Source organism: Photinus pyralis, unplaced genomic scaffold, assembly GCF_008802855.1.
Source record: "Photinus pyralis isolate 1611_PpyrPB1 unplaced genomic scaffold, Ppyr1.3 Ppyr1.4_LG2, whole genome shotgun sequence".
NCBI lineage: Eukaryota > Metazoa > Arthropoda > Insecta > Coleoptera > Lampyridae > Photinus > Photinus pyralis.
This window is the reverse complement of record NW_022170403.1, coordinates 52,082,241-52,095,002: the sequence shown is the minus strand read 5'-3', so window position 1 is coordinate 52,095,002 and position 12,762 is coordinate 52,082,241. Positions and strand designations below refer to the sequence as shown.

Genomic DNA, 12,762 nt, shown 5'->3' with positions numbered 1-12,762 from the left:
AAGCACATTATGTTTCTAACCGTGTTACGTTTTAATGAAACCTGCCGATATTTTAAAAAATCTTAAAATCTCGCAAGATATTAAGGATTTCCGTTAGGGGGCCGGTATTCCCCCAGTCTCCCCTGGGTGTGTATACAATCACCAAAGTCACTGGTAAATGTACGAAATTATTCTCAATTATCTACTTTTACCGGTAATTGTATACAATAACCAAGGATCAGCGGTAAAGTAAGGAAATGATATGAAAAGAAGAAATAAAAACAATAAATTCAAATATTTTTTTTAAGAAGTGAGGCAAATTTTGTATGGCATTTGTACTATTTGTTTTGACATGACAAAATCTCATGGCACTTGGAATTACACAGCTTTCCATTCTTTTTACATTTACACTTGTCTGTTTTACATTTAGGGTTGCAAACACATCGCTGATAATAGGATCACACATGCACGTGGTAAACAAACGCACTGCGCTTGCGTGTCGATCCTTGAAATTTGAATTTCACTTTCAGACTTTCACCAAGCTCCTCTGGCGATTGTATACAATTACCGGTAAAAGTAGGAAATAGAGGGTTTTTTAAGATTATTTTCTACTTTTACCAAAGAAAAATTGTATTCAATTACCACATTATGTACCCTTACCGTAACATATACAATGATCATAGCTTGCACGCGCACTGAAAACACTCAAGTGTGCATCGAGCCTTAGCCCACGTGTACATTGGGCGCGTTCATAAGACACAACTGTTCTGGAACAGTTACTGATACGTCTTACAATTAGGTCGCTACTTTTACGCTCTTTACGGAGCAGTCGGCCATTTTTAGTAGCGCTACATACGTCAAAGTAGGGAACGTGACATAAGACCCCCAACTGTTACCGATACGCTACGAGGTAGCGTAGCGGTAACTGTTGTGTCTTATGAACGAGCCCATTGGCGTGCGATGAGCGTTTGTCAAACAAAATCAAGCATACTTGTAAAATTAATACAATACAAGTGCGTACATTGGCGGAAGCTGTGAGCGGCATCGCTAAGCGGTAACGCGGCGTTTCAAGCTGACTTGAATTATGAGCAATATTGCTATAGTGCGGCGCAGTCTACGGCAGTTTAATGTGCTCTTGAAGGTTTTTTTAAATACATTGATTCCCTTTTCAATGCAAACGAACTGCCCCTGAGGCCTGATGGAGGTATGTAACACTGTAATTTTGCGATGTCGACGCTCATTAATGTAGATATACCACGCTCACCGCTCAACTCTCGCCAATCAGAGACTTGTTACAACTACACCTTTTCCACTTTTATTCGAGAAACTATCAAGTTAATTTGAGAAAGTATCAATTGAAGACACACGTGGATAAAGGTGTTATGTCACAGAATGATTATTCTCTAAAAAATGACATTAAAGATTTTAGATTGGAACTTTGTTATTTATTCAATGTCTACAGCTCTTTAAACGTCATATTTGAGACATCATTTTATATTTTATAGGGTCATATTTTACTTTTAAAAAATATTGGTGGGTTGGGAGAAAATGAACTTTGAATGTACATGACACCTTCATTCATGGTGATATGTATAAACTAGTGATACATATAAATGGAGGAAGGTGTTATTTAACCAAAAATGTTTTATTTCCATTATAAAAACATCAATAACAGAGTTGATTTATTATCTTATGTGGTTTTTCTTTTTTTCTTGGGATTGTCTTGATTTTGTTCCAAAATGTTCTCATAAAACCATTTATATTCCTCTTTGACGAACTGTAGTTGTTCACGTAAGTTGTTTAGTTTTTCTGTAGTTAAGCCGCCTCTTTTTTCTGTTATGTGTCGTACGGTAACTGTATTACCACTTACCACTCTATGTCCTTTTTTGAGCAGATCGACTTTGTGGAATGGAGTAAAGTCGTCGAAACTTTCTTTGTATTTATAACTACCAAATTCGTCAACCCTGATCCATTTAATACTGTCTCTAAAATTTACTTTTTCACCCAATAAGTTTGTCTTCTTGTTCCAAATATGCAACTGCGCAGGAAGTTCTTCAATATTACGAAAGTAATTCTCCATGTTCACACAAACACAATTTTTGGTGCTCGCACTTTGAATAATGTCACGGTATTGTTCAGGCACGTAAATGTTTTCTACCTTTCTAAGTTTTTTTTCTATTCTACCAAAGTTTCGGTCAGAGTCTAAGTAATTATGTCCAACCTCTGGAAATTTATGATCTATTACTTTAAATGATCCATTTAAAATTAAAAGTTGATAAAGGGACACAATGTTGAAGTTCTTGTTTTGGCCGGCACAAGAATCAGACCAAATTATTAAATGGTCAATCTGGTTGTAGGTTTCCTTCGGTAGTTGAGAAAATCTGTATAAACAACTGGCTATCTCAATACTCCCCCGGTTGGCAATGTCTTCAGTCCAATTAAAGAAAAATGGTTTGGATTCATGGTCAATTATGCAATGAATACCAAAATTGTAATACCACATTTGACGCAAGTAAAATGCTTTACTTGTTGATAATTTTGGCAGTGGCATTGTTTGCTGGAGATCCATAGTTAAGTAACAGATGTTGTTTTCAGTCATTGGCTTCTCTCTATCTCTCTTTTGGGATGCAAATGCGGCTTTGTAATTTTCAGTATGGATATCTGTATTTTTTCCAGCATCGCAAACGCTGCATGTATCGCTTCGTGGATATCCAAACGAGAGATTAAATTTTGTGGAAAATATGTTGCTATATGAAGACAACTTTATATGGAAACACTCCTCCAGTCCATCTCTTTTACATTCTTCGAGATACAACTTGTGCATTAGAGTAATATTAAGTAGAGGCGACAAATACTTTTTGTAACAATTTTTGTTTCTGGAGTAATGGGATTCTTCGGCTGGAAATTTTTTGATGTGATTTTCAATGCGGTCAATAACACGTTCACTAATTTTGTGTGGACGATTAGCATGACGACCTCTTTTGTCGGGTGTTGGTGCATTTTGCCCATTCTTTAACATTCGTTGTATAAGTTCAATTTTTTTTCGGCTAAACTGATACAAGGAGCACATCGCATCTCTGCAAACAAATTCTGACTTTTGGTTGAAGGTAATGGAATATGTAAACGTATATGTTTTTTGTTTCTTTACGTTTAATCTATGTCTCGCAACAGGTTTAATATTTAAACTTTTGAACAGCAATGCATTTTTCGCATTCACATCAAGACCATAGTATTTTTTAGCGCATTTTGGCAAAAATTTTTTTTTGTAAAAAGTAGCTTTTAATCTCACTTTGGCTGGCTGGCTGGCTGGCAGCAAATGTGGGCGCGTAGAAGAACTCTTGTAGAAAGGCAACGGGTGTACGTGTATCTACAGGACCGTGAAATTTGTCAACCTTAGGGACATGGCTACATGATGTGGGGTTGGCGACATCTGGGCGTCATCCTCGAGCGTAGTATACTAACGTGAAGGTTTTTCAGTTTTTTCCTATCTTCTACTACAGTTTTGGTCCGATTCTTTTGAAATTGGTGTCGTCGGAAAGATGTTGTAAACGCGCACAACTCCTGCGTGGCGGAATTTTGTTTTTTGTCATAGGGGCGAAATTAACGACCTTTTGCGAGGCGCGCGCGCGCGTCTTCGAGAAGTAGACAGGCGCCTTTTACCTTCCGTTGCGAACTCACGCGGTTTAACGTTTCGTGAATCTCGAATCGCTGTCTCTCTTTCTCGTGTCGCCAATAGAAGTGAATTGCGAGTGAACGGGACGTCGGAAGGGGGTACCGTCAAAGGAAATGTGGTAGCCCCCGACACGATCTTCCTGATGGTGGAGTCAAATCTTCAAACTCGAATTGCGGGTGAATCGAACGTCGGAAGTGGGTACCGTCAAAGGGAATGTGGTAGCCCCCGACACGATCTTCCTGATGGTGGAGTCAAATCTTCAATCGCGAATTGCGGGTGAACGGGACGTCGGAAGTGGGTACCGTAAAAAGGAATGTGGTAGCCCGCGACACGATCTCACTGATGGTGGAGTCAAATCTTCAATCGCGAATTGCGGGTGAACGGGACGTCGGAAGGGGTACCGTCAAAGGAAATGTGGTAGCCCGCGACACGATCTCACTGATGGTGGAGTCAAATCTTCAAACGCGAATTGCGGGTGAACGGGACGTCGGAAGGGGGTACCGTAAAAGGGAATGTGGTAGCCCGCGACACGATCTCACTGATGGTGGAGTCAAATCTTCAGACGCGAATTGCTGGTGAACGGGACGTCGGAAGGAGGTACCGTCAAAGGGAATGTGGTAGCCCCCGACACGATCTTCCTGATGGTGGAGTCAAATCTTCAAACGCGAATTGCGGGTGAACGGGACGTCGGAAGTGGGTACCGTAAACGGGAATGTGGTAGCCCGCGACACGATCTCACTGATGGTGGAGTCAAATCTTCAATCGCGAAATGCGGGTGAACGGGACGTCGGAAGGGGGTACCGTCAAAGGAAATGTGGTAGCCCCCGACACGATCTTCCTGATGGTGGAGTCAAATCTTCAAACGCGAATTGCGGGTGAACGAACGTCGGAAGTGGGTACCGTCAAAGGGAATGTGGTAGCCCCCGACACGATCTTCCTGATGGTGGAGTCAAATCTTCAAACACGAATTGCGGGTAAACGGGACGTCGGAAGGGGGTACCGTCAAAGGGAATGTGGTAGCCCCCGACACGATCTTACTGATGGTGGAGTCAAATCTTTAAAAGCGAATTGCGGGTGCACGAGGAAAATGGGAAGCGGTTAGTGAATGTAGTAGCCTTCGACAAGATCTGTTATTGATGGTTGAGTCGAAAGTGGCTAATAGAATACTGATCTGCCACACAAAAATGCGCTGAAGTCCCTTCGATCTCAAACGAGGACTTTGATAATTTTTTAAGATTATTTTTCTGTCGTCTAAGTTAAATTTTTCAGTGCACTTTAACCTGCATTTTTCCTTGCACAACAATCCAGAGTTTATTTCTTTTTGTGGCACAACCTTTCCCGTTTGAGACAAATATTCTTCTCCCTTTGCCCCGGCCATTGCAGCTTTCCGTCTTTTCCACTGATCCGGATTCCTAAGACGACGTCTCGAAGTCTTCTCTTTTAACTCAAATAACTTCTTCTTCACAGTTTGTCTTTTTACTTCAAAAACCCGGTCTTCTGCTACTTCTGTGTTTCCCATTTCACTATCAGCAGTAACATGGTCTATGAGTGCAGCATCTTCGGGAGTTTTTGAGTACCTCATTGGATCATTATTTCTTTGCGATAATAATTTTTCACGAATGTTAGTCAGCACCTCATTATCCGAGTCATCGCTTGATTCTCCATCGGGAAAGTATTCGCTCCCAGACGTTGCATCTTCGTCAGTTAAATAATCATCCATATTTGATCTTGATGGTTGAAAACCATAATCGCCTATAACAGTACTACCGTAATACCTAGGTACTCTTAAACCTATTTTTTGTGTTGCATGATGTAGAAATATAGGTAAGTATAGATGTAAATGTTTACCTTTATTCCTATTGGATACATCTGAATTTTCAGGGCGATTGGTGATGTTATCAGTTGAGAAATCTTTACTGGTACTAGGAAAATGACATACCTACTTCTAAAAATGATAAACATATAAAAAGTGTATAGTTATCATACTCGGAGAACTCACCCACATTCTTTTCTAAAACACAAAAGTTGCTCGAAGTACTACTTAAGTTTTCACTCTTATCATTTTGTTTATTCAAATTCAAGCCTAAAATTGTTAAAAAGTAATGGAAACCTGATATGATATAATGCAATCATTTTATTCCTATACCTTCCTGTAGTGTAGCCGGTGGCTGCTTTTGCGTATTTAGAAGCTCTAAAATGTATTTTCCTCTAGACATTATTTTAAAACTGCAAGTACATCATCACAAACAAAGTGCAACACTTTCACAAATCTTTACACATAACCTATTCAAGCGCGATGGTGGAAGTAAAACTTTCTACTAACAGTGGATGAAGGTGTTATGTTTGACGTTAAGTACATAACACCTTTATCCACTGTGGAACCATAAAAACAGTGGAACATAACACCTTCATCATTAAAAATATCAGCTATTCACCATATTTGGACTTCAAACTGATTAACAAATGAAAGAATAGCATGTTTAATATCACTAGAACGCAGAAAGTCAATTTTTAAAAAAATGTTACATGACACCCACAGAATAAGACCTTCACAGAACAGAAACATAAATGGCGCTAAATTGTCACTGATTACAGCGTTTCCCGTGGTTGTACGGAGAACTATTTATCGCAGACTCAAATATTTTTTTGCAAAACCTGTAATTTTGCTCGTTACAGGAAATATTTTTACCGTCGATTTTATACGTACACAGGTTTTCCACATGTCAATTTTGACTTTTGAAAGATTTAAAATATGAACAAGTTATGTGACCGTAAAAAGTGTTGTGTGTCGGATTGTAACAATAAAATATCAAAAAGGCATCGTTTCCCACATTTTGAAACAGCTTGTTTTGTGCTTGAAACGCGAAGAGGGTTGAAATGTGCTGTTATTTCTTTCCTTTTGCAATTTATGCAAGGTATGTAACAGGTACAAATTGACGCAGAATTATTACCAACTGTACCTATAGGCGCAAAAGGGTGTAGACTTGAGTTTTATATTTATATAGATGTAGATACTTATATTGTAATTCGTTTTAGATAATTCAACAACTTCCACCCTCGCTTCTCAAGTAACCAGTAAGCACCAGGATCAAGTTAACATTTGTTGTCAAAAACTTGTGTGACAATTCAACTCATGTATAAAAAATCGCATAAGCCGCAGTGAAATTGTCACTTTGACAGCGGCAAAAGTTACCTGCAACTTTTCCAGCGACAAATGCACTAGTGGTTTTTTCACTTATTCATTTTCGAACCAATTATCGCATTATCCTTTCCCATATGACTAGTTTGACGTCTGTCAGTAATTGATTAGTTATGTGAATTTCTTGTTCGTTAAATTGTCCTGCCGAATTACACTCGAAGTTTGTATTTAAACCGAGTAAATTTGTGTTGTTGCAATTCAAATCTGTTGCCTTTTAGCAATTGAACTCGAAAAACTGTCAACCTAAAAATGCTCCACCTGCGGTGTCGCATTTTTATTAGTTGACAGTTTTTCTCGTCTAATTGCTAGGCAACAGATTTTCATTACCTAAACAACCCAAATTTACTCGGTAAAATACAACCCTCTTGTGCAATTATAAGTGACAATTCAACTCATGTATAAAAAATCACATAAGCCGCAGTGTAATTGTCACTTTGACAGCGGCAAAAGTTACCTGCAACTTTTCCAGCGACAACTGCACTAGTGGTTTTTTCACTTATTCATTTTCGAACCAATAATCGCATTATCCTTACCCATATGACTAGTTTGACGTCTGTCAATAATTGATTAGTTTGGTGAATTTCTTGTTCGTTAAATTCTCCTGCCGAATTACACTCGAGGTTTGTATTTAAACCGAATAAATTTGGGTTGTGGCAATTCAAATCTGTTTCCTTTTAGCAATTGGACTCGAAAAACTGTCAACCTAAATTAGTTGACAGTTTTTCTCGTCTAATTGCTAGGCAACAGATTTTCATTACCTAAACAACCCAAATTTACTCGGTAAAATACAAACCTCTTGTGCAATTATAAGTGACAATTTGCTGAAACGGTTTTATCACCTCTTGGAACAAAAAATTTAGTTCTAAAGATATTTTTTAACAAAAATATGTAGTCCAAACAGCAATTAAAACCAAATATTTCGTAGGACAACTCGTTACGTAAGGATCTTTTTGCAAAGTGTTAACTTCTACAAAGCGTAAGTTGCACTTACTTCTGAGTTTTATATGTAATTTGTAAACATGTAATTTAAGATGTCTGTGTTAAATAATGTAATGTGATTGTATCTAAATATACTTGCAATTTAACAACTGTGTATTCTTTATCTATATTTGTTATTTAGATCGAATTAGGGAAATTACTTCATGGATTTAGAAGCTAGTCACCAGATGGCGCTACTCTGATTTTGATGCTTTAGTTTACAGTACACCCACCAGGGTCCGCCAAAATACCATACAAATTTGTAACATTGCTGTTTCTATTCTGAGAAGGCCGTATTCTGTGATGACACCTTTATCCACTTGTGTCTTCAATTGTATTTGAGAATAGTAAAATGTATTTGAGAAAACAACAAATGTAGTTCAGAATAATGATTTGTATTTGAGAAGGCATCAAATGAATTTGAGAGTAGTAAATTGTATTCAAGAAATGGTAAAATTAAGCATTTGAGAATCAATAATACAAAATCACATGTATAACATAGCCTGATGCTGCTGCTGCTACTGTTGCGGGACTACATACAGTAGCGGAATTATAAAAATTTGATTCTTAATTATAATTCATTAGGAATAATATTACATTCTAAAATACAATAAAATTAAATGATACTTTCTCAAATACAATTGACTATTCTCAAATACATTTGATGTTTTCTCAAACCCAACTGACTATTCTCATCTACTTTGACGTTTTCTCAAATACAAGTAACAATTCTCAAATACAATTTACAACTTCTCGAATAAAAGTGGAAAAGGTGTAGACCGCGCATAGCCCAAGTTGTATGTTGTCAACATGGTAGGCCACCCACCGAACTCGTAAAGGCAAGAACTCTCGCGCTCCAATTTTCACTATTTGTTTTTGCTGGGATTATATCGCTGAACTGGGCTAGTTTTTCAGTATTTTTTAACATTTCTTTGCTGAATCGAAAGCGCACACTTTCTAGACACATAATGTTCTCAAAAAAATTTTATAAATGGGAATAATGAAATAAATGTAATCTAGTGTAAATGTTCGTATAAGGTTTTTTTACCGGATAGTTACATCTAAGTATAGTTATGTAGAATGGAATGGAAAAAGCAGAAAAGCGCAAGAATATTTTGAGAAACAATTTTTGCGATAGTGTAACAGAGATATGAATTTGTTTAGTCGGCGTCTTTGTTGTACGTCGCGCAGAAATCTCACCGGATGTAATTTGTTTTTGGCACTTCAAGATCATATCATCGTCATATATATCATAATCATGTCCTGCAGGCTGCAGTGAATGAATTTAATACTGAAGGTATTCTTTACAACACGTATTCATTACGAAAATAAGAAAATAAACGAAGCAGATGTGAGAATTAGACATTTATACAACAAATGAGTATTGTTTAAAAGCCAATAAACATTTTTATATCGATAAGCACATTTCATTTTACCATTGAATAAAATTTTTATGCAATAATTGTAGTTATTTCGACTGGTTATATGTAGGATCTTGCTAAACTAGTTCGCGCTTTGCCATTACGAGTATGATGTGTTGCCTAAACATGTTGGCATCACTCTTTTATACGCGAGTAGCATTGTATGCGCGGTCTAGGTAAAACAAGTCTCTGTCGCCAATGTACACGCGGCCTTAGGGGTAAACGAATCGAAAACAACGAAACGCCATTGTCATTGTCAAATCACAAATGTCATTTTGTGTCGGATAGATAGAAGCTAATTTCGGTAATGTGAATGTGCTATTTTGTGTAAAAAGATCGAAACTACCGGTTTTTAGAGCGTTGAGTGAATTAATTGAAGATGTACTCAACAAGCGATTCGCCAAGTTCACAAAGTTATAACAACCAGCAGCAGTGGCCCTTAAATCCAGCAGCATACCAAAATACACCAAACGATCAAATAGATTGGGCTGCCTTAGCCCAACAATGGATTATTATGAAAGAAGTCGGTCCGCCAGTTCCCGAGCAACTGCTAACGCCTCCTCCACCACCAAAGATCAACTCAGTTACGAAAGAAAATGCTTTTGAAGGAGGTGAAGCGCCTATGGAAGTCGAAAAAGACGATGATGCTCAGAAACCTAATTGGAATGAAAATAATTCAACAGAATCGTGGGAATGGAATCAACAACAAAGTTGGGGATGGAATAATACTTGGTCGAATGCTTCATCAGTTCCTTCGCCAGTTGCCAGTGCTTCAAAGGCGCCTTTACTTCCTACTCCGTCGACATTCAATCAATTTTCTAATTCGAATGAAAACAGCAATAATTACGGAAGGTATGTGCTTATACATTTTTCTCAAAAAATTCATCGCTCCTTATTATGATAAAATTACTTACCTTTTATCTCGCCTTTTATTCTTGGTATTTTGACCTAACCTAGGTTTTTGAAGTTAATCTATAAATTACCTTCTGTTACTCCTGCTTTTAAGCTCAAATGGGTAAGTACCCATTTTACAAGTCCGTAGGTGTTCTTGGAAATCAAATTATTGGACCGATATTCCTAGAAAGAAATTGAACAGAGGAGAGCTTTGACAGAGAATGTAAACAAAAAATTTTTCTAAAAAGTATACACCATGGCCTGTATGAATAAAAAGAAGCATATGCTTATACTTGCAAAATTCAAAGTAAATACTCGTAAGTGCCCCTTCACACTGGGCTGCTCAGCAGCTCTGCACTGCGTCCTGTCCCATGGCTAACCATGTTATTTTACATTTCCGCTGATTTTTAACGTCATCCTAGCCCTAGTTATTAATTTCATGTTACAGAATGCATGGGACTCTGCGCTTAAAGTCAAAGTATTTTTAAGGGAGAGCATTACGTTTTCCATTAAAATATAATGTAATTTTGGGCATTGACCAGTTTTTCAGGAATTTGGTTGCCTGCATAACTTATTGCTGAACCTTTCTGGTAGTGTTACTTATTCTCTATTTGATGTAATCACGTAAATATGTACTTTCTTTTGTACGCTGCGGAATAAATCAATTACTATTATTATAATTTTTGACTTGCACAAGTGTAGTTTACATGGAGCAATCTTTGTATTTCAGTTACAACAGAAGTTCCAGTGAGTATACTGGTGGATATTGGACTGCAAGTGGCAGCAAAGGGAAACCGCACAATAAACGGTACAGCAAAGTAAATGTTTCCACGCGTCCGACAACCTCATCCCCTTCGATTGATCCGGTCATGTTGGATGCTACAAAACGCAAACAACTACCTGCTTGGATCCGTGAAGGTTTGGAAAAAATGGAAAGAGACAAACAGAAGCAAATAGAAAGAGAACGTGTAAAGCAGGAGAAGCAAGAGATTAATGAGAAATCATTGTTTAATGAAAAAGAAGCTTTGGAAATTATCAAGTCTACAGTTAAGGAGAGGGAGAGAAGTAAATTTGTAAGTCCTTGCCATTACAAGTGCTTAATAATGTAAAGTACTGCCGTTGTAGGATAGCGATGGGGAAGATTCACCTGTTGAGGCTGACAATGGAGACATTGAGGGCATTTCTACTGAAAGTGTACAACTAACACAAGAAGAATTGGTAAATATATATGTTAACAGTCACAAATATATAACAAACAGTTTAAGATGATGAAGGTGCGACGGACGATGACGGAAATTTTATTAAAAGTTACGAATCAAGAAATACGGGCGGTATGTAAAGAAGAATTTCAAAGACAGTTAAGGAAAAGCAAAGGTATTTATTATCAGTTCATGTGGTGTTAAAAATTGATTTAACTTGATGACGATACATAGTTATTGTTTAAAGCGTTGAATTTGTGAGATTGTTAGCAGGATGAACGGAGCTAATGTGTTTATTTAATAAACTTCAGCTTCAGATCAACGTGTATCCGCACCCAGCGGAACCAATGCTCGCGGCAAACTCGGTAAGTTGCGCGCGCAAAGCGATTCATTCTTAATTTTTAACTATTTGAGCAGTAATTTTTTGGGTTATATTTTAACAAAAGTCAATATATTATTAAATAAATATGATATTGGTTACATTATTTTGATGGGTGTTCTATTCAGGTGGGCATTCAAACTTAATTTGGAGTTGAGTGTTTGTTCCAGGCACTTCACTTCATGCGTCCACTGATGTAGGTGTTGAATAGCGTCAGGTTTGTGCATGGTACTATTTTCTTTTTCATTGTAAAGAGTACTGTATCTGCTTTTGCAGTATTGATCTTTAGATCTTCTACCAAGTACTATCTCTCCAATACTTTTATGAGTTTTTTCCGAGGTTTTGTCATTAGAACTTCAAAACTCCCTTCAATTATTATTACGATATCAACATCTCTGATTGAAGCAACCTTTGTTGTCAAAAAGTTATTGTTAGGCACGTAGGAGTGGGAATAAAACACCTGCTTGTGGACGCCCCCTGGGCATCGATTCCCGAAGTTAGTCGATATGCTCCGTGATGTGGATGTGATGTGACCGGATGCCATGACGTCACGATCGTATACGATAGAGATAAGTTCAAGTTTAGCTGCATTCCTGAATCGTGGACAAACTTTATGCGTTAACCAATCACAGACAAGAATTGAACTGTCATTTGTCAGTTTTGTATTTTGTTTTGTTTTTGCATTATGGGTACTGTTATTAATAACCAGAAAATCCTAGAACAATTCCATGTTTTATTTCACAGAAAATATGTGAATGTATAGGTTAGGACACTGAATAACCCCTAGCAAAACAGCTGCAAAATCCGTCCTGTAGACCTGTTGTTGCGTTCGATTAACTTATCGCTCGATGTGGTAGGTTCGAGAATGCAGTCATATTCACGTTCACATCAAGGTCAGTAGATCTTCGGGAATCGACGCCCTGGTCGGTGAACGTTTTGAAGATATTAAGTTCTTTTTTTTTTCATTCGATAGCTTACATACCTCTGGCACCTCGACCAAGAAAAATCTTGACAATTGATGTGGGAATGCGCAGACTGCG

The 12,762-nt window shown here is 37.6% G+C and overlaps 1 protein-coding gene and 1 long non-coding RNA gene across 2 annotated transcripts; one reads left to right on the top strand and one right to left on the bottom strand.

The window, feature by feature from the left end:
- Window positions 1-4,772: 4,772 nt before the first annotated feature.
- LOC116164485 lies at window positions 4,773-6,171 on the bottom strand. The gene is made up of 4 exons (XR_004143913.1): window positions 5,799-6,171; window positions 5,652-5,735; window positions 5,501-5,597; window positions 4,773-5,404 (listed from the first exon to the last, which is right to left on the bottom strand). It is a non-coding gene; the product is annotated as an uncharacterized LOC116164485 (long non-coding RNA).
- Window positions 6,172-9,520: 3,349 nt separating this feature from the next.
- LOC116163540 (arginine/serine-rich protein PNISR-like) lies at window positions 9,521-12,152 on the top strand. The gene is made up of 5 exons (XM_031477522.1): window positions 9,521-10,102; window positions 10,875-11,217; window positions 11,270-11,362; window positions 11,410-11,518; window positions 11,655-12,152. The coding sequence occupies exons 1-5, from the start codon at window positions 9,630-9,632 to the stop codon at window positions 11,915-11,917; spliced, it is 1,281 nt and encodes a 426-aa protein (XP_031333382.1). The 5' UTR covers window positions 9,521-9,629; the 3' UTR covers window positions 11,918-12,152.
- Window positions 12,153-12,762: the final 610 nt, after the last annotated feature.

Bases quoted from the DNA above. Each gene is read 5' to 3' on its own strand.
- LOC116163540 (XM_031477522.1), top strand. From the start codon at position 9,630: ATGTACTCAACAAGCGATTCGCCAAGTTCACAAAGTTATAACAACCAG. The intron at 10,103-10,874 runs GTATGTGCTTAT...TTTGTATTTCAG, and splicing joins AACAGCAATAATTACGGAAG to TTACAACAGAAGTTCCAGTG. The intron at 11,519-11,654 runs GTATTTATTATC...AATAAACTTCAG, and splicing joins ACAGTTAAGGAAAAGCAAAG to CTTCAGATCAACGTGTATCC.